Source organism: Denticeps clupeoides, chromosome 5 (genome assembly GCF_900700375.1).
Source record: "Denticeps clupeoides chromosome 5, fDenClu1.1, whole genome shotgun sequence".
Taxonomy (NCBI): domain Eukaryota; kingdom Metazoa; phylum Chordata; class Actinopteri; order Clupeiformes; family Denticipitidae; genus Denticeps; species Denticeps clupeoides.
Genome location: NC_041711.1, coordinates 1,615,970 through 1,638,037, shown reverse-complemented (window position 1 = coordinate 1,638,037; position 22,068 = coordinate 1,615,970). Strand labels below are relative to the sequence as shown.

Sequence of the window (22,068 nt, the reverse complement as noted above, 5' to 3'; positions counted from 1 at the left end):
AGATCGGGATTCGAACCTGCAAACTCCTTCCTTAACCGCTAGGCCGCCACTGCCCCGTGCTCTCTGGTCTTCTGAGACTCTGGATGACCTGGGTAAGCAGCAGGGACGTAATGTCCCACTGCGTGTGTGAGCGTGAATTCTAAAGCCATCTTCTAAATGAATAACGACGTCCACAGCGATGACGTGTTTTAACAATGACAGAGGACAGGCGGACGTAACAATAGTTCTATGTGTTTTACAAAGTCCCCGTCCCCCAAAGTAAACCGTAAACATGCCGCAGGCAGCAGCTGCAGCACCGCACACAACCGCGGTCAGACCAGAGCTAACGAACCCGGGACGATCTACATCTACGCGCCGTTCTCGAATGAAGAAACTGACAAATCCTCAGTCCGTCCCGCCCTTAAATTCCCTCCGTAATTGGACCAGCAGGATTTGGACGGTGGCACCGGACAGGCGCTAACAGATGTATTAACATTCAATCACGCGCACATGCTACGTATGACATTGTTATTACCATCACGGATGTCCAGCCTGGACCAAGCCACACAGGACACGTTAACCGCGTAGTCGGGTAAACGGCGGCCTAACCGCGACAGCGTGGCTTTGATGTCTCTGACTCTGGACAGAAAGAAAACAGCAGCATCAGTGTTGTGTCACTGGGCTCCACCCTCCTGATCCAGTGACCCCTTGTCAGTCAGATGCGTCTCTAATGACAATGGCTCTAAGTGGCTCTATTTGGGGACGTCCATGTGACTGTTGATTCTGTAATGAAACATGGCGATATCAAAGCAAATAAGACCTATTGTTCGGCCCGCCTATGTGTCATAGGGCCGAGGACGTGGAAAAAGCCACCCGTCACGCCCCCGGCGGTGGCCGTGTCAGCTTCGGTAAACAGCCCTGCGCCGGCGCGTCCCGTCCGGAGCCGCGCCCGGGTCTCGTGCCCCACCTGCTGCAGCCGGGTGTCCGCGTTCAGCGCATCTCGCCGCCGATGGAGGTTTTATTACCGGGCGCGAGGTTCATTTAGATCATGAGGGGAAAAAAAAACAACAATTATACTTTTACTTCGTTTGTGGAACCAGATAAACGTAATATACATGATTACTCACCGTAATCTTTTTTCAGATTATACACGTACATTCATTTGCACATGCTTGGAAATTCACTTATGGGGAAAATGACCTCGGCAAGAACGGGTATGAATATAATAAAAGAAGGGGAGTTACTCCACTGAACATCTTTACCAGGCCGTCTCTCTCTCTCTCTCTATCAACAGCATGAACCGCTGCATCCGAACAGCCTGAGATCAGACTGAGCAGCGGTGCTGAGACTGAGCTCTAATTAGAATGGGCGCTGCACCCATGGGTGCAGCCTTCACTCCCCTCAGATGCTTATCAAATTGCACAGCAATATCTTCCAACATGCCTGTTCTCTGGAGCTGTGGTCCCTCGACCTGTGAACATTCGGATTAATACCAGCGAAGCTCTCGGTGCAAATGAATGCCAAAGGGCAGAGGAAGGCCTTCCTAGAAACTCACGTGGTTCCCCAGGGACCTCATAATGGCCCCCTAAAATTGTTGAAGAGTGCAGCTTTCCTCCATCAATCATTAAGCAGTCATTAGGAGAGACGGTGGCTGTCCTCACTAAAGAGGGGAGCAGAGGTTAGCGGAGCCCAGTAATTACTCATCTCCACTGGATTCAGCCGAGGAATGGGACTGCAATCAATGCAACGCCCCAGGCTGATAAAACTTCAGTCAATATGCTTTAATTGGACAAAACCCACAGTTTGGTCGCTAATTATATCTTTATAACTGGAAAGCGATTTGAGGTGGATGTAATAATATATGATGATATATAATATACGATCATTTTCTGTAAATTTCATTTGTGTGACTCATGCCATTGTCATCTGCAGGGTATTGTCTGCATGGCCGCCAGTTTTACTCGTATGCTGTAGGATTTGCCGTTGCCAGCGTACAGATAAACGGTTCACGCCAGATGCCCTTCCTGACACAACAATCCCCATTTCCGCAGTTTCAACTTGCTTATATACAGTTATAACTGTATTTTATCTTGAACCCCGGGTGACTAGTTTTCAAGACACAGTCTGCTCAACGTGGATGTTTTTCTTCACTGAATGTCAGTGGGAATTTTTACGTGTAAAAGTGCAGACAATCAAAATAACACAGATGTTTTCATCCATACACATCATATAAGCCATATAAACACAGAATTGTAAGTAAGATTATTGTTTATAATGACTTTGAATGTAATTCTAAGTCTCGCTGAGAAATATATTTGCTGTAATGATCATAAAAATGGGCAGAGCAACAAAAAGACGACAACTAAACAGCAAGCATTTTGTAACCCTCCTCTCGTGGTTAGTGCAGCAGTAAAAGCCCCACCCACAAACACTACAAGCCCTGCCCCCTGACATCACCTGAGCTTCTTCCTTCTGAATTTATGCAAACTCTGACGGTTCCCAAATCGCAATCGTCACTGTACTTTTATTTTTAGTATATAAGTACATTTGAAGCAAATACTTTTGTATTCTTATTATAAGTGTTATTTTAAAGGGATGACTTTTACTTATAATGGAAGTCAATTGTTCCCTGTTTATCGCTACTTTAGTCAAGCACACAACTTTGTCCACAGCTGGAAACATGTCTTTTCTCAATGCATGATGTCACATCTTCAGCTGACATCACACCTACAGCCCTGTCATAGGTTGTGGGGGAAATTGTAATATTTTTAATCTTTTATATAATAATAATATTTTATTTCATATATAAATATATTTTAAAATGTGAAAAATGCAGAGTGGGATGTGTTTTCTGATTTTAAGTGGCCCTTTCCTTCATCCAGGCCAACACTGGACCAAAGTGCTGTACAGAAGACTAAATTGAAAGACAATAGATAATAGACATAGCTGCTATCTCAAAGATGAAATCATGCATAAACATAAAATTGAATAAAATCAAAAATATATTGTAATAATGCTAATGTCTAACTGGAGGTCAAAGGCCAAAGAGAAAAAAGAGATTTAAAAAGGGCCAATCTAATGCCACAGTTTAGGAGCTACAACAGCAAAAGCCCGGTTTGGTCTGTGCATGAACAAGTTCCCCACTCGTGTCCCCTCGGGTCCGATAAGCTCACATACATCGTTATGCACCCTGGCATACGGCATACGAACACAACTGGACCCGCTAAGAGGCTGATGTGAGAACCAGGTCACGTCTCTGCTGAGCTACAGGGACTTCGTTAAAATACCGGTCTGGACCACTTGAGCTTCCACAAGTCATTCATGAATATGTTAATGATGTGACATTTGCGGTTCAAACCGCGGTTTCTATTCTGAATTCATTATTTCAGAACACGCCTACCTACAGTTCAAGTATGTGAAAAAATGGAACTCTGGCTGAGGAATTGATTTTGCTCTTTCAATTTTAATTGGACTTTTCCGGAATCATGATTTGACTTTATTAACCGTCCTATGGCTGTTCAAGAAAGGGGAATATGCTAATTTATGTAAATGTGCAGAGCATCAGAGAAGCGAAGACAAATGAGTAGACTCCACAGGCCTGGTTTTTATAAACTGTTGTCCTTCAGAAGAACTCCTGAATTCCTCTGGGTCAAAGATCACTAGGATCCTCAACTGCAAGGACTGACAGCTCAATGAAAGCGTGAAAGATGAATAAATTAACTGCCAGCATTCGATGGAGGATGTGACGAAGCGGCGGTGTCAAACGCTGGAGCTAAAATCACCAGAACCAACTAATGAAGCTCTTCATCTTTTCCTTCATTCGTTGCTGCTTGGCCAAACGTCCTCTGTGCCCAATAAAGGTTTACTGTGTTACTTTAGTCTGTGTGTGTGTGTGTGTGTGTGTGTGTGTGTGTGTGTGTCCTCTGAGCGCAATAAACACATAGCTCCTGCAAGACTCCTTCATCTGTTCTAAATGACGGTTATTCAACCTAATTGCCCGGATTGTAAATGAAGAACCTGTGAGCCATCATCAAAGGAGCGAAGGTAAGTGACGATCAGCCCTCATGTTGCTTCTAGGTGATATTGGGACTTCATGGATTAGATAAAGAATATTGCCGGGAATACCAATTCCCAAATCTGGGGAATGGGGCCGAATTTGTCATTAGTGCTCGATGAGACGTTTCTAGTGGCATATAATTAACAAACATCTTCTCACATCGCCCCGCTGCCTTGCAGATCCTTTCAGTGACATGAACTGCACGAACTGCCCTTTCCAGCTTGATCCTTATTTCAACATGTGTAAAACTGGGGAGAGAACAAAGAAAAAGCGCTCTCTCTACACACAAAAGCACTTTATTCAAACCACTCCAACTTGATGTTACCTGGCAGAAAGAGGCGTGGCACAATAGAGGTAAAAAAATGAACAGTTTCTAATTTATTAACACCAGTAAATTATTATTGCAGTTACATGTGAATATTGTATGTAAAAAGGTACCAATGTTACAGAGAAAACCAAAATGAAAAGAAAACGTAAAGAGAGAGAAAAGCCAGGAGAAAATGAGAGGAAGGAAAATACGGTTTCGATGGAAAGGCAGCTGGGAAAGTGAAGCCCCTTTCCCACATGTGAACAGATCTTTATACACCTGGCCTACAGGAAGCTGTCACAGACCAATCAGAAACTGTTGTTTCTGACATCACGCCCCCGGTGCCTCCCGTCTGAGGAAGACAAAGAGAGTGGGCGGTCCCGACGGCCGACACCTCACACGTTTGGCTCGGGGGAGGACCGCCAAATGTTGCAATGCCGTCCGACAAAGGCATGCAAAAACGGAGGTGTTGAATCTCTATGCACAACAAAGGCACAGGAATGTCATGGCTCTGCGACGTCCCATCTTACAACTGCTTGTCCTGAAACTGAGGGTCCACACATGTAAACCATTCTCTCTGACAGGGCGTCCCCTCACCTTGTCACTCAGACCATACGGCTGTCACTCGTTCACCTCTTGGTTTTTCTCTCTTTCAGCATCCTCGACTGTCCTTCATGAAAAGATCTCCCATGTGTCAATCCCCACCTTCACAACAGACTGGCTGAAATACCCTGAGAGCTGTGCTCTGGATTTCTCTCATCCAGACATCTTCACAGTTCACCCATCTGCTGAGTGCCTCCTTTGAATGTTTGGCCTGTGGTGGCGGGTTCTTGTGTTGTGTTCCTCATTCTGTCTGGTCAGGTCAGTGGTCTGAAGGACTCCTGAGGAAAATCTGTGCACCTCTGTGATCCAGGTTCTGGAGGTCTGTGCTTAAAGCGTGAGCAGCATAACTGAGGCAATAATGAATGTCATTCCTCTTGACTCTCCTGTCTCGCCTCTGAGAAGATCCGTGTGACAGATAAACCACAGCACAGCACATGGTGACACGATGAAATGTGTCCTCTGCTTTTAACCATCACCCTTGGTGAGCAGTGGGCAGCCATGACAGGCACCCGGGGAGCAGTGTGTGGGGACGATGCTATTCTCAGTGGCACCTTGGCAACCTTCTGATTACGGCGACGCTTCCTTAACCGCTAGGCTATAGTTAAAGCTTACAGCGCCTGGTATTCCCAGGCAGTCTCCCATCCAAGTACTAACCAGGCCCATCCCTCCTTAGCTTTCGAGATCAGACGAGATCGGGCGTTAATGACGCTCAGACCCATAATCACATCACTGTGATTTCTGGGTCACTTTTTAAAAATGTAATAATGATAACAGTGTTTTGCCATTTGACAAAAGCCATAACCGAGTCGAGTGTGCCGATGGATATTAACGTTGCTCCCTGCCACTTTTCTACATGAACGATAAACCGACAGTCAGTTCTAGCATTTATCAGTCAAGAACGGCCATGGTTCTCCTCAGCTGTCGGTGGAATTATTTGGTTCTGAAATAGTTCTGCACCCTCAGATCTCATTTTGGTGTTATATGCGATTTTCCGTGGAATGTCGGCCACACGCAGAGCAGCAATATTCAGTGTGGAATATTCACTGCAGCAGAGATGAACGAGAAATTTGCTCATCATATGGTGATAAATCATAAAGTCATAAAGTAGACAAGTTCTTTGTATCTGACAGAGGAACAGAGTCCCAGAAATCCCAGAATCATTTAGAAATCTTTCCGGCGCGCGGCATGCACGAGGGTTCTACTCTCAACATTTCACTACAATGACCTAACCTCATAACCACCAGGTCAGATATTCAGCCAAATCGACGTTGTTTTTCCAAAAATCAATAGTATAAAAAGGAAAAGGTGATTTGCGACGACCACCCGTCGCAAAAATCAATAATATAAAAAGGAAAAGGTGATTTGCGACGACCACCCGTTACCTTGTGCGGGAATTACCGGTTTCATTGTTGAGTATAATTTTACCAGAATGGCTGAAATGTAACACACTCACTCAATATCCATGACTGATGTGGGTCGTGGGTGCCGGGGCCCATCCCAGGATCATGGATGCATCGCGATGCAGACGTGGACGATCCGGCATGGATGCAGTGGTCCGAGTACAGAGCCGCTCCGGGTCGGAGTTCGGCCTCGTCCACACGGACGTTCGTTTTTGCTGCGCTTTGTAGCTGCGTTCGATTGGCGATTCTCTGCAGTTCGCTTGACCCTGTTTAAAGATCCACTAACACAAAAATAGCACTTTGTGAGATGATTTAACATTAACACGAGGTCCCCGAGCCTGTCCATGGTCCTGCAGTGGCTAGAAATGGTGATAGGTGTAAAGAGCGATAGCTGTAAATTCCAGACCGTCGGATCTGGAATTTGTCCCCTAATGACGTCAAAATGAATTTTTTTATGAAAACGCCGATGCGATTTCATGAGGCTACGACGCTAACCGCCACTCCTGCATGTGGCCCGCATGTAATAAGTTTAATTAGAATTTAATAGAAACCAACCATCACTGAATAAGTCAATAACTAGGGTTTGATAGCAAAACAACGAACAAACACAGGGACAATTAATAAAATTCAGATTTTAGTTCGTGTTGAGGAACAACGGACCTGGTCAATTTTTTACTAAACATCAACCCTAAATAACCGGCCGTGCTGAAGTGTGACATGGACAAGAGTTCATCCAACCATCATCCAGCTCGAATTTGTGTTACGTAACAAAGCACGAGTGACTCACAGGGAGAAGAGGATCGTTTCGAGACAAAGACGATGGCTGACGCGGAGGCGTCCCTCAGACTGGCTGGGCTTGACTGACATCTACAGGCCTCTGCTGTAAAGGCTGAGCTTCACCAGGTGGTCTTGCTTTCCTCCAGGAATGTCACACAGCAAGGTGGACGTTGTGGAAGCCCCGTTACACGTGATGGGTTCCTGGACAAGTTTCTCAGCACTACAAATCTATCTGCATTACTGGTTTTGTTGAGGACACGGAGGAAGACAGTTATCACTTTGTCACATAGTCACAGCTAATATTCGTCGGACAGAATTAATTAGGTGTCTGGCAACATTGCAGACATACTGATGGGGGCTTAATTCCTCCCGAATTAACAGGATATGAGCTGTCAGTCATAAACCTGGGCTCCTACAGTTAGGACATTGTGGCGTAGGCCGCATAGGCGAATGTTGGAATGTTGGTCCCCCAGACGGTGGACAGAAAAAAGCTAGTTGGTATTAATGTGTCTTAATATGAAAAGAACAAACCAACATGAAAATAGGGTGGTAGTAGCCTAGTGCCGTGCATCACTTCCGGCACAAAGTCATCTTCTGTTTTAATGCTGTAACAAGTTCGCAACCTGCCTGCAGTTAGAGAACGTTGCACAGACCATTCACATCAGTTCTTTAATGCTGAGTGTCTGTAGCCTGAACTTTACCGCCTGTTCAGACCAAGTACTGACCACCGAACCATGAAGTATGGTTCTGTGTCAGGAAGTCTTTAGGAACCTTCTCAGCTCTCTCAGGTGGTGCAGACTATTTCAAACTCAACACTGATACTATTTTAAAAATAACGATTTAAATATTAATAATTTGAATATTTTTACAAGACGTTAGAACACCACGAATATACATACACTTGTTCTCGCAATGCCAGCGTCTGCTGGAGAGGTCCTGGCGGCAGATGCCACGTGTGGAGAGAACGGTTCTGAAATTCATCATGTTGGTTTCTGGTTTAAAGGTGTGTGTCCCTTCCCTGCCTCACGTCCCTGACACCTGCATATTAGAACCAGCATTGTTAATCTATTGTAGTTTTTTTTAATACCTAATGTCATGTGACTTCGGTGGCGTGACTGGTGAGAACTGGGTGACGAATTTGCCTTTACCTGCTACTCGTGGGGACGTCAACAAGCTCGAGTTCATATCTTTTGTATTTCTTTCAAAGTATTTTCAATTTGCAATTGGTTAATTTAAATAAAAAAAAACAAGACAAAGCGATTCGGTTTCTTGTGAGTACATCTACAGTGGAATCTACTGCGATGTAAGGGGCGAAAAATCTTTCCTGGGGCTCCACATTTATTAGGACCGCCCTGAATAATATAATAATAAGATAACAACAACGGAAACATTTATTTCTTATAGAGCCCATAATCACATACAGTATGTCTCATTGGGCTTTGACAGGCCCTACAGATGACACCAGTCACACTTGACCCTTCTGCCCACAAGGAAAAACTCTAGGAGAGAGAAAAAAGAAAGGAAGAAACGTTGGGAAGGAGTGATACAGAGAGGGACGACTGTCCAGGGTAGAATGAGCCCACAAGTGGTGTCAGTGCAGGGCTGGTGATGATTTGTCCAATAAGAGAAAAAGTCCTACAGTTGTAGAGGTGGAGAAGTCCAGAGTGTAGTATTGAGCATCTGTCCATGTTTGGAGGTCCTGGACCGTGCAGAGTAGGTTGTAGTCCAGTGTCATGGTGTCCATTATGACGCTGCTGGTCCACTTGAAGATCCCTGAAGCTGTAGTTGTAACGGTGGTGGTGGCTGTGGTGACCCTCTGGTTCGTTTCATGCTGAGTCCTCCTTCAGCAGTTGCCAGGAACCAGGATTTATCTGCTGGTATCTTCACTGGGGTTTACCAGAAGTCTGGACGCTTGGTTCCGCGTGTCGAGAGAACAAACAGAAGCAGCGGCAGATGGTGGCATCGTACGCCTGGTACGGAAATACGTGCTTATAGTGGCATATTGGTGCAGTTCACCTAAGTACGGGGACTTCCACAAAAGAGGCCAAACCAATACCAGTCGAAGAGATGAAAAAGGTGCTCAAACGTTTTAACAAAAAGACTGAAGAAAAACAAAAATACACATCAATTAATATACACATTATATATAAATCAAATCATACAGGGAACACTTAACACAGCAACATAGTACATTTACAAAATGCACCACCTAGTTAAAAAGTGTACACACTTTTCACACCTCTTTAAATTATGAGATGAGTTTGACTAAATGTTTTTTGGTCTTTTTTTATAGGACTGGATTGGTGGATCTGGGCGATTTAAACCATGACAAAAGCTCGAACGTAATTAAAGATCTCGTTTTATCTACTTATTTGTGCAAATCCAGACCTATTTAAACCAGCTGGCCGTCTGCGAGTGTCCTTTTTAAAGCGCAGGGGAGCGGTCAACTAAATCCCGAGAAGGCGCTGCTACGCACCTCCACGGCGGCAGGGGGCAGCACTCCGGCCGGGCGCCGCGGCCTCTCCGCCCTGTCGCTTCTGGGTCATTTCCATGGCGGATATTTGAAAGGGGACGTTAGCTGCGACCTCGGATCGGTGGAGGTTCCCGTTCTCCCGTTTTTATCCGCGCCTCTCGTTTTTACTTTTGCTTTCGGAGACTCTTGGCCACAGTTCGTAAGCGGAGAACAGCGGGAAAATGGCGGAAAGCAGCACAGGTGAGCGGGCGGCTAACGACGATGCTAACTGCGGCGCCGTCTAACGTTGTAGGAGCCCGGACCTGTTTCCTTTTCGGCGTTTCGGTAGCTGCTGGCGGCGTCGCCGCAGTGTTCGTACCACATTTACAGCATCCACCAGACGCCCTTCACCCTTCCCCAGAGCGACTTACAATCTGTAGTGACAGGGACAGTCCCCCCCTGGAGACACTCAGGGTTAAGTGTCTTGCTCAGGAACACGATGGTCGTAAGTGGGATTTGAACCTGGGTCTTCTGGTTCGTAGGCCACTACCACCCCGCCCTACTAGGTTTCTATCGTGACTTTACAAGTAGTAGTTTCAGTGAGCGTGGAACTGAAGTGATTGACACTGCAGCACAGCACATGGCGACACAACGAAATGTGTCCTCTGTATTTATCCATCACCCTTGGTGAGCAGTGGGCACCATGACCGGCGCCCGGGGAGCAGTGTGTGGGGACGGGACCTCAGTGGCACCTTGGTGGCTCGGGATTCGACCTGGCAAACTTCTGATTACGGGGCCGCTTCCTTAACCACCACTGCCCCAGGGACACGATGGTAGTAGGTGGGGTTCGAACCACCGCCACTCCTCCTCACCTCCTCCGCTTCCTGTTTTCCTGTCCGCAGAGCAAGGCGCCGAGCAGAAGCACGAGAGCCTGTCTTCTCCTGGGATCACGGACCAAGAGAAGAAGCTGGCCGTCAACGCCTATGAAGCCTTCATGGTAAATGGTGGTGGTTCCACGTCCTTTAAGGTCCCGATGTGTCGAGTGCTTCAAAGGCTCAAATGAAGCAACCGTTTACCAGAAACCCTTATCCAGAGCTCCTTATAATCAGTAGTAACCGGGACAGTCCCCCCTGGGGACACTCAGGCTTAAGCGTCCAGCTCAGTAAGTTGAAGTTGAGCTTTGTTGTCATTTCAGCTGCATATGAGTACACAGTCACACGAAGTAACGTTTGTCCAGAACCTGGTGCTGCATGTAACATTTGAGCAGTTAAAGTTACATACTGACGTAAAGTGCACGTGTCCGACAGGCAGAGATAAACTGGTGAAATGAATAATAAGTGTGCAAAATGGAACGGTGCATCAAAAGATGATATTACAGACAGATAATATTACTCAACATAACAGAAGGTAGTGGGAGTGTGTCAGACCAGACTGGAAAGTTCAAGGTTCGAACCTGGCCGTCTGGTTCATTGGCGAGGTTACTACCACCCCGCCCTAGTAGGCTTCTATTGTGATCATTTGTCCCATGATAGGAACTGTGTCCTCTGCATTTGACCTTGACCATTAGGCGGCCACTCGTCCTGAACCAATACTAGTATTTAGTGAACAAACCTCTCTCACTGAGATTCACTCATTTTTCTTGCCCCCCTTACATGGCCCTCACTTCACCAGTTTCACCAGCTGTCTGTCTGTCTGTATCAATGTTCTGTTTGTATGAAATGTTCCTCTTTCTCTGCCTGTGACCCCTGGTTTAGTTTTTATTTATTTATTTTTATGTTGCCGGTTTGTCCGTCGTACACGGTCACGTATTCCATGTAGCACCAGATTCCGGTGAAACTTTCTTTCGTTTCACTATGTAACGTGACATTTAAATACTTGAGACAATATTCCGGTATACGCTGCTTTCAGCGCCTCGCTGTTTTAGTTTTGCCGAACTCTTCGTGTTCTTTGGCGTGATGCTCCTGGCGCTTTGCTCTGGTGCTGTGGCCGTGGAACACGGTGTATAAGGCGTGAGAGAACTCCATCTTATTGATAGCCATTATACTTCTAATGGACCGTGTAATGGGTGTATAAAACCATGGATTATTAGTAAGGAAAAAGACATGTTGCGATTATTGAGATGAATATTGCGATATGATAACGGACACTTGCTTTTATATCAATGAATAGTCGCATACTAATAGTGAAATGTTTAATTTCAAAGTGAAACATACAAACTACTTATAACAACCTGAAATGCCCAGTGCCTTCAAAATACAATATTCTATAAAATTAAATAAATCATAAAAAACTATTTTACATTACTGTCGAACGACAAACCCTGGTAAGGCTAAACCAATGTTTTGATTATATTTGGCCATTATAAAATCCCGTATTGTTGTTCTTACATTTAACCAAATGTTGTTTGGAGGCTGACTTGAACACAGGGATGCATAGTTTTGCTAGCTTAGATAAGGTTAAGATTTGTAAACTGAGGTGAATTTCTTTAGGAAAAAAGTTTGAAAAAAGTTAACTAAACAGCTAAGAACAGTCTAAATAGTAAATGCCTACGTTTAGCCAAAACGTTGTTTGGAGGCTGACTTGAACACAGGAATGCATAGCTTCGCTAGCTTAGCCTAGCTTAGCTAAGGTTAAGACTTATAAAACGGGATTTTATAATGGCCAACTATATTCAAAACAATTGTCCAGCCTTACCTATGAAATGTAATCCCCCGGGAACTGGTTTGGACCGTACAGCGGTTTGTACAGCCTCAAGCAGCACAAGAGTGAGGCATTTTTATTCACTTCTCTCCATAGACATGTATATGCTTCACGCCACAGCAGAGCCTATCGCAATATGGCGGCGACGTTGACGTACGATGCAGCGCGTCATGCGCCGTCTAACCATATGTCTCCGAATCGAAAGTCATGTGACCAAACAAGTCACATCCGACTGAAGTGAGACTTCAGTCAGCTCGCAAACTTTAAGAGAATGGATCGGATATGTTGCCGATCCAATCCATGTACTAATCATTTATATCGCAGCTTTTTGCATTCATGTAATCGCACAGGCTGACATCGCGATTGCGATTAGATTAATCGTACAGCACTAGAAATTAACATTGTCACGGCATAAAGTGGACAGTACATGATATATATATATAAAAAAAAAGTGATGTTTTTTAAAAATATCAGCATATACATTAAAATATATGTGTGTATATAGAATATAAGTAAGTTCTGAGTGGTTTTATTGGATGTGTGTATGTACGTGTGGTCAGCTGATGCAGCCTGCCGTCAGGGTCTCCTGCATGGGCTGGGAGATGTTCTCCAGCGGGGATGATCAGCACACTGTTACCCTCACACATTAACACTGTGAATGCCGATTGCCGCTTCCCAGGCTGGAAACTACGACGAAAGCCTGAAGCACCTGGACGGCCTGCAGGAGCTCAACAGGGAGGACTACAAGATAATGATGAACAAAGCTGTGGCGGAGTTTTACAAGAGCGGCCAAACCACGACCAGCACTCTGAAGCAGACTCTTACGGTCCTGAAGAACCAGGTACGCCGTCACGTTGTGTTATTGAGTTTCAACCTGCTGCTTCAGGCCCCGGCCACCTATCCAGGTTTCTGTCGCTCCGGGGTCTGGCTCCGGGGTCTGGCTCCGGGGTCTGGCTCCGGGGTCTGGCTCCGGGGTCTGGCTCCGGGGTCTGGCTCCGGGGTCTGGCTCCGGGGTCTGGCTCCGGGGTCTGGCTCCAGGGTCTGGCTCCGGGGTCTGGCTCCGGGGTCTGGAGCGGAACATGGCACTGGCCCGGTGGATCGTGGAGCCTGGTTGTGTGAAATTTGTGCCTCGCTGTCTCAGGTCCACACGGCGGTGGAGGACATCGACGGGCTGGACGACGTGGAGAACGGCGTCCTGTACTACAATCAGGCCATCATCCACTACCACATGCGCCAGTACACCGAAGCCATCGCCATCGGAGAAAAACTCTACCAGTTTCTGGAGCCATTTGGTACGTTGTTATTTATTTATTTATTTTTTTATATTTGTCTGTGAAGATTGTCAGTCATCCAGGTGAAAGTTGACACGTGGCAACTGGACTGGTAGATACGTTTCATTGTGCGTCCACAGAACTTTGTCAATCTGAGGGAAGTTTATCCTCCAGGTTGGTTTCACCTCACTCCCTCTGCCTTGAAGAGGCTCGCTAAGTGAAACAAAAGCAGGGAGGGGGCAGCTAGACATTTTTGTTTTATTTATTTAAAGCTTTTACCAGACGTCCTTATCCAGAGCGACTTGCAGGGACAGTCCCCCCCTGGAGCAACTCGGGGTTAAGTGTCTTGCTCAGGGACACGATGGTAGTGGGTTTTGAACCCGGGTCTTCTGATTTACAGGCGAGTGCATTAACCGCCAGGCTACTACCACCCTCAGATATGACGGCCCCGCCCTGGCAGCTCCTCCTGCCCCCATTTAGCGGGTTGTTAAATGTGGCCGAGCTGGTGGACGTGTGAATTGGGCCTGATTTTCCTGGGGATGGATGGAGGGGCAGCATTATAGGTTGGAGATAAGTTGTCTCTGAGGCCTGAGGGTTCCCTCACTCCTCTCTCAAACCACCCATCTTTACCGCTCTCACGATTCGATTATCGATGAATCACGATGCATCCCGAAAATTTTACTTCATATAGTGTTTTAAATAAATCAATGAGATGAGTGTTGAGGCCTCGTTTACATGGATTCCTGAACCAGGTGTTTTTCTGGCGGCAAAAGACCGCCGTCAGCGTTTTCTTGACAATTCCGACCAAAATCCTGACACGTTACACGTCGTCCATCGAAAGCCAATCGAAACACGCCTGGCGTTCAGAGGGTGTTCATCGCGAACGTCCCACCCGCAGTGGCGCTGTACTCGGATCAGGCCGCCACAGTCACTACTGGCACCACCGTTTAACCAGAAAACCACCAAGCAACGTCATTCCGATAAAAACGCTCGTGCTCTGGAATTGTCTGCATCACCATGCAAATTCAAATGATATTTGTCCTGATGTGCAGTGAAATGCTTTAGCGACCGCTACAGACCACAGTATTGCAAGTTATACAATGAACCAATATGCAAATATTGCAAACATAACTAAATATGACACCTTTTATGTCTTTAACATAAAATATGTTTAACAGGTAGGTTGAAGGCGTGCAAATGAGTGAAGTCAAAGTGAAAAGTAAAAAAAAAAAACTGTGCAAGAGTAAAAAGAATACAGACTTTGCAAGGATTCTGGGGGTATTGAGTCCAGAGTGATTGAAAGTGCTGGAGTGAACTGGTTGCTGAGAGCTCGTACAGCCTGCGGGAAGAAGCTCCTCCTCATCCTCTCGGTGCTGGACTTCCCTGATGGCAGCAGAGAGAACTGGCCATCGTTGGGGTGGCTGAGGTCCTTCACGATCTTCCTGGCCCTGGTCCAGCACCGCTTGCTGTAGGTTGATTGAAGGTCAGGGAGCTTGGTACAGCGGTTCTGAGGTTCATTTCAGCACCTCTACTCTCGCGCTCAGGTCTGAGAATAGAACTCGGCCGCCTGACCGGTTGTCTAGGGAACAGTGCGTTCGTGTGGCGTGGCTTGATGGTGCGTCTTGTCCTAGAAGAGAAGTTCGCTCAGGCTGTCTGCTTCCTGCTGGTGGACCTTTACCTGCTGACCTTCCAGCCGGAGAAAGCCCTGCACCTGCTGGCCCTCCTGGAGAAGCTGACTACGCAGGGCAGCAACAAGAACGGCAAAGTGGAGGTAAGGGGCGGGGCCGGGTTCGCTGTGGGCGGGGACTGGGGCCTGTGCGGCATCTGACGTGGAAGACGTGCGTTTCAGAACGCCGGCAGTAAAGACGGCGCCAGCCACAAAGCAGAGTTCGCCTCCATGATGGAAGCCGCCAAGTCCAAAATGCACCAGGTGAGTGGGCAGGACGGGCTGCGGGCGGTTCCCAGCCTCGGCCCGGCAGCTGATTGGTCCGCTTGCTGTCTGTGTCGCAGTACAAGGTGCGCGCCTACATTCAGATGAAGTCCCTCAAGGCCTGCAAGAGAGAGATCAAGTCGGTGATGAACACCACGGGCAACGTGAGTTCTGGCCCTCGCTCTGAAATCACATTTCCCATGAGTCTGTGGAGCGCTTCCAGGTCACGGTGGACGTTGTTCTTTCCCCTCCTGCAGTCGGCTCAGTCCCTTTTCTTGAAGAGCAATTTTGAGTATCTGAGGGGCAACTACCGCAAAGCCATCAAACTCCTGAACTCCTCCAACGTAGCAGAGCACCCAGGGCCTTTGAAGACAGGTCTGTTCCAGATTGGTACGGTCGTGGTCCTGGCCCGGTGTTCCGGAAGCGGAAGCTCTGATCAGTATCTCTGTCGCCCCCCACAGGGGAGTGTGTGCGCTGCATGTTCTGGAACAATCTGGGCTGCATCCATTTTGCAATGGGAAAGCACAACTTGGGCATCTTCTACTTCAAAAAGGCCCTCCAGGAGAACGACAACGCCTGCTCCCAGATCGGAGACGGCAGCAACGGGCAGCAGAGTGAGTTTGTGTAAATGTGTGCGAGCGTCGTTGCTTTGTGAGACACAACAGAATGCAGCCATGAAAGGGTTTGAACCCGCGACCGTCTGATTTACGAGTCCGCTTCCTTTACCCGCTGGGCAGGTAAGCGCTTCTCGGACATCCCCATGTGCGCCCTGCTGGCCAACAAGCGGCACGAGCTTCTCTACAACTGCGGCGTCCAGCTGCTGCACCTGGGCCGGCCGCTCGCCGCCTTCGAGTGTCTCATGGAGACGGTGCAGGTCTTCCACGCCAACCCGCGCCTCTGGCTGCGCCTGGCCGAGTGCTGCATCGCCACCAACAAGGGGGTGAGTCCACGCTCGCCTCGCGCTGCACAAACTATCTGTGTGTGACAGATTTTTTAATTTATTTTTTTTCCCCCGGGTGTTGCTGGTGACGCCCTCTTGTTGCGTTTGCAGAGTTCCGAACAGGAAACGAAGGGTCTGCCCAGTAAAAAGGGCATCGTGCAGTCAGTGGTGGGCCAGGGGTACCATCGCAAGATCGTCCTGGCCTCCCAGTCCACGCAGAACACCGCATACAGGTCCGTCTGCACGCGCCCACTCCCCCACCACCCGGGTGTCCAGCAGGGGGCAGTGTTTAGTGTGAAATTAGTATACAGGGTGGGCCATTTATATGGATCCACCTTAATAAAACGGGAATGGTTGGTGATATTAACGTCCTGTTTGTGGCACATTAGTATATGTGAGGGGGCAAACTTTTCAAGACGGGTGGTGGCCATTTTGAAGTCGGCCATCTTGGATCCAACATTTGTTTTTTCAATAGGAAGAGGGTCACGTGACCCATCAAATTTATTGGTAATTTCACAAGAAAAACAATGGTGTGCTTGGTTTTAATGTAAATTTATTCTTTCATGAGTTTCTCACACAAGTTTCTGACCACTTATGTGTTCAATGTCACCAACCATTCCCATTTTATTAAGGTGTATCCACATAAATGGCCCACCCTGTACATTGTGGCTCATCCCTGTGCTCAAAAATAAGGGTCCATCAGCTGGAGTGACCGTGGCATCGCTCAGCTACTGACGTGTGTGTTCGTTTTTATTCAGCGAAGGCCAGTCCGCCGCCATCCCGGTAGCCAGCATGGAGTTTGCCGCGATCTGTCTGAGAAACGCGTTGTTGCTGCTGCCCGAACATCAACAGTCAGAGAGCAGAGAGACGAGCAATACGGACAACGACAACGACAGGTAACACACTTACATACCGGAACCTAACAGAATTAAGTCACGGCGAGGGCTTGGTGAGCGTATGGGAGTGCAACTGAATTGTTGTATTGCAAAGAATATATAGAACATATTAAACTGAGAAAATATAGATATATTAGGGGTGTTTCATAATTGACTGTTCTGCGTCGATGCATTGCGGAACATAATGGAAGGTATCATAATAACGTTGCTCAGTGGTTTTCTAGTTAAAGCGTAGTGGCGCTAGTGATCTAAGCACAGCGCCGCGTCCACACGGATGTTCAAAACGGTCGCCCTTCACTGTCGTTCTTTTGACTGTGTCATGCTCGTTGGGGTTTCGGCAGCTTTTTTATGTGACTCCATCCGAACACGGAACGCCCATGTGGACGCTTTGGAAAAACAGCCGGTATTACGTCCACACTTACCTGATGCCAAGAACGGCAGAAAAGCCCCATTTCACTGACTTATTTGGAAATATAATGTGAATTAATGTAGACAAATTGATCATGATTCATCGATAATCAAGGCACTGACTATCATAATAGAATTTTTTTTTTTTGGTCTTCATACTGTTTCGCGAATCCTGAAGTCTTAAATTGGATATAATTAAAAGTGACTTGTAATCCTTAAATCCAGAGTTAAATACAGGTCTTAAAAGTATTGCAGACCCAATACATTTATTTACTGGTAATCTCTGAATAATTTGGCCTGTTTCTGGTATGTGTACGAGATCGGAATTAGCGGAACCGTTCTGATAATAAAATAATCTGATATTATTGAATTAAGAATAGTGAGGAGGCTAAGGTGAGTTCCTACGTATTATTATCCATTTTTATTTATTTATTTATTTTTGTAATTCAAATGAGGCAAGCCTTCAATTTGTCAGTAGTCCACGGTCTCTGCGCACCGCAAACTTCCGGGTTCTCGAGTGCAGCGCCACGCAATCACGATTTCAGATTAGTGTTTCGCATGCTGTAAATAAATGTTAAATATTTTTTGGATGAAGTGTTAATTATATTGAGCCGGGCGACAGTAAACTTAAAACCCTAAAATGTCCTTTTTTTATATCCAGCACTTCCTATACACTACTATATATATATATAGTACATCTTTCTCAAAATATACCTGTATTTGGAAAAAAAATCGTATTAAGCTGCTGTATTGGGAAAATAACATTTGCAGTGTAAATGTAATGTTTGTTATATTTGCTTTACATATATATAGTGTATCGCAGACGCCTCATAGTGGTTTGCTTCACTACAGGTTATTTGAATCTGGTAGCATTGACAAAAGCTTAAAAAAAAAAAAATTGGAAGGAAAATTTTATATTTCAAATAATACTATATTAATAATATAATAACATTAATGTCACCCTCACGGTGTCTGCTGAGATAAATGTAGTTGGCGATCCGGATGCAGGGTCTTTAAAAGCCTTCGTTTTGGCTTCCTTAAACCCGCAGAAACTGTCTCTAGGAGGCGCTATAGAGCCACAATTGTCAATTCAGCTCATACACGCCCCCCTCCACCACTTCCGAATGCGCAGGTGGTCGGCGGTGTGGGTTTCTGCACCACTCGGCGGCACGATTACGATGGGAATGTGGTATGACCCCGCCCCACTCTGCCTCGGTTCTGATGTGGGTTTTGTTTTGCAGTGGAAAGGTGCAAGAAGGAGACAACTTCATCCCTGCAGCGCCGTCCTCTCCCTTCAGGAAACAGGAAGTGGAGAACCTCAGGTAGGACTGTAGGGGAATATCTGCCAATCAGAGCAAGTTTAATTTTCCTGCATCTTGCTCTCTGGTATTGTCAGCAGCACTATGGGAGGCGTGGCCACGCGAGCCTACTGTTTCGAAGTGAATAAAATTCCTATAAAATGAAAGCCTCCATCGGGGGGCGTCGAGTCGCTTCTGTGTTTCTGAATGCGGGTGCAGAGCAGTGATGTACACGGCATGCAATTAAAGAACCGCACTTTATTGTGCGCGTTTGATCTCGGCAGCGCGGCCTCCCCTACACACACCCCAACCTTGACAACTTTACGAGTGTGACCGTTGCCCTCTCAGATTTCCATTCCCAGAGTCCTTCGGTTCTGTTGTCTCAGCCGAGGCCACATTCCAGACACCCCTCCCCCACCACGATTTCCCGTAAAGAGCCTTTTCTCTCTCTCTCTCTCACACACACACACACACACACACACACACACCTGAGGGGTAACCGGTTGGGCCTGTGCTGATTCATCTCTCGCTCCTCTCACGCTTTGGTCCGGCGGCGATCTCCATTCCTCTTCAGGGGTCTTATTTCTGACTCCTGCTCATGTTCAGGTCTAATGTTACCAAACACTGATGACTCAGCACTGTGTGTGTGTGTGTGTGTGTGTGTGTGTGTGTGTGTGTGTTAGGTGCTGTATCCTGGCCTGCAGTGCCTATGTGGCGCTGGCTCTAGGTGATAACCTGATGGCCCTCAGTCACTCAGAGAAGCTGCTGAACCAACCCAAACTGTCCGGATCACTCAAGTAAGAGCGCCCACACCCCGTTTGTGAACAACTTGACGGCACGTCCAAAGATGACATGGTTGTGATAGATTTGGCTGATTTAGAAGTAGAAATATCAAATCATCGCAAAGATCACACGGGGTCTCCCACCATCATGATTCTCATCAAGCATTTTTCCCTAAATGTCAATTTTTAAACGACCAGTTGCTTTGGACATTATGGCACTTGTTCACAGAGTTTTGTTAAAGGTCCTGTATTATGAAAATGTCCCTTTTGTGAGATGATTTAAGATTAATAAGAGTTCCCTGAACCTGTCTATGGTCTTGCAGTGGCTAGAAATGGTGATTGGTGTAAAGAGGGTTTTCGCCATTCACCGTTCAGAGAGCGGCAGCTCAGATGGTCAGATCTGGAATTTGTCCCCTTATGATGTCATAAGGGGAAAGGTCACCTCCCGTTTCTCATGCTTTTTCCGCCCAGAGAATTTCCCACCCCTCCCCTAAAACATTTATCTCCACCGACAGTCATTGCTTCCAAACGTGTGAAGCATTTGCTCGATGATTAGATGTAAAAATGAGCCCGAGACTGAAGAACCAGCGGGTTCATTAAATTTTTTTATGGAAAAACGCTGACTCAACTTCCTGTCTGCACCAAACATTGTGGTTGGTGAACGGTGTGGACGTCATTTCCACGAATGCCAGCTCAACTTCTATAGGCCGCTCTCCTCCTCGTCCCGCTTCTCTCCTCCTCATTAGCATTTAAAGCTACAGACGGTGAAACGGCGCGTCCTGGGGAATCTCATTGTGGGACTGGACCAACGTGGCTGTAATTCTGCACCATGGCTGGATTTCAGAAATATTTGGGGACTCTACTTCTGACACTTTTTTTTTTTTTTTTTCTGTAAAACCATGAAAACACCGTTAACTTTGCAGATGGTTCCTTCACTGGTGTTCTGACCCAGAGTGCTTATCAGGTTCTTAGGTCACCTTTACGCTGCTGAGGCTCTCATCTCATTGGACCGAATCTCAGATGCCATCACCCACCTCAACCCTGAGAACATCACTGACGTGTCACTGGGCGTGTCCAGCAGCGAGCAGGACCAGGGTAGGTCTCTCTCTCTCTCTCACACACACACACACACACACACCTGCATGGATTCTGTGTTGAGCCGATGCTCTTGTTTTTTTTTTTTTCTCCTTGCAGGTTCTGATAAAGGAGATCTGGAACCTGTGGAGTCTTGTGAGTGTCTGTTCTCTTAAGTTGCAGGTCCAGTCGGGGTCTGAGTGACAAGACTGTCTTTATTTCTGTGTGTGTTGGGTACTTGTAGCCGGGAAGCAGACTCCTCTTTGTTATCCCAGCTCTGTGAGCTCGGCCAGGGCCATGATGCTTTTCAACCTTGGCTCCGCCTACTGCCTGAGGAGTGAATACGACAAGGCCCGCAAATGCCTGCATCAGGTACACACACACACACACGTGGGTTGTACTACACTCTTTCACACGTGTGTGCAGTGGTGACCAGAACTGTCCCGTTGGTCTTCTCTCTCAGGCCGCCACCATGGTCCAGACGAAGGAGATTCCTCCGGAAGCCATCCTGCTTGGTGTCTACCTAGAGCTGCAGAATGGTGTGTGTGTGTGTGTGTGTGTGTGTGTGGGGGGCGCTTTGAGATCGCTGCACGTTTGTGTGTTCACGCCCGTCGTCGTAACGTTTAGTTTTATGACATTCGGCTCGTCTGATTGGCGGCTTGATCTTCAGTGACCCGTTCCTCTGGTCTCCCGCTCCAGGAAACACGCAGCTCGCCCTGCAGATCATAAAGCGCAACCAGCTGCTGCCGGCGCTGAAGGGCGCGGCCTCGCCCGACCTGCGCAAGAAGCCTCCTGCGTTCCAGCCCGTCCAGCCCGTCCAGATGCCCTCCGCGTTCACGCCGGGGCCGCGCAAATGAAGCCCATCCTCCAACTCTTTTATTTATGCGGACGTCCAGGCCGGGGTCTGGGGTCCAGTGGACTGTATTTTGCCTGTAGTCTAAAAAAAAATACATTTTTATTTACACCCCTTGTGTAAAATCTGTCTTTACGTTTATCGTGTCTCCGAAACTGGAGGCTGCTGCTGAAGATCTTCTGTATTATTCCAGATCGTCACCTGGCTGTAAAGTTCATAGATGAGTGAGATGCGGATGAATCCTATCATGGGGGGGGTGTGAGAGATTTCCTCCCCCCAGGGTGGTCTCCTGTCCCCCAGGCAGCATGTCCATTCTCACGATAATCCCGTCCCAGCCCCCA

At 47.0% G+C, this 22,068-nt stretch overlaps 1 protein-coding gene across 2 annotated transcripts; it reads left to right on the top strand.

Annotated features, from left to right (window-relative positions):
* Positions 1 to 9,645: 9,645 nt before the first annotated feature.
* On the top strand, positions 9,646 to 21,838 carry cnot10 (CCR4-NOT transcription complex, subunit 10). Of its 2 annotated transcripts, none has more exons than XM_028982110.1 (19): positions 9,646 to 9,836; positions 10,478 to 10,572; positions 12,955 to 13,116; positions 13,417 to 13,567; positions 15,181 to 15,317; positions 15,396 to 15,476; positions 15,557 to 15,640; positions 15,734 to 15,851; positions 15,938 to 16,090; positions 16,214 to 16,416; positions 16,528 to 16,649; positions 17,175 to 17,312; positions 18,962 to 19,042; positions 19,702 to 19,815; positions 20,765 to 20,895; positions 20,995 to 21,030; positions 21,119 to 21,246; positions 21,338 to 21,413; positions 21,574 to 21,838. In XM_028982110.1, the coding sequence occupies exons 1-19, from the start codon at positions 9,818 to 9,820 to the stop codon at positions 21,729 to 21,731; spliced, it is 2,187 nt and encodes a 728-aa protein (XP_028837943.1). In that variant the 5' UTR covers positions 9,646 to 9,817; the 3' UTR covers positions 21,732 to 21,838. The 2 variants fall into 2 exon arrangements, with proteins under 2 accessions (XP_028837943.1, XP_028837942.1); XM_028982109.1 differs by having other exon boundaries at positions 15,178 to 15,317.
* Positions 21,839 to 22,068: the final 230 nt, after the last annotated feature.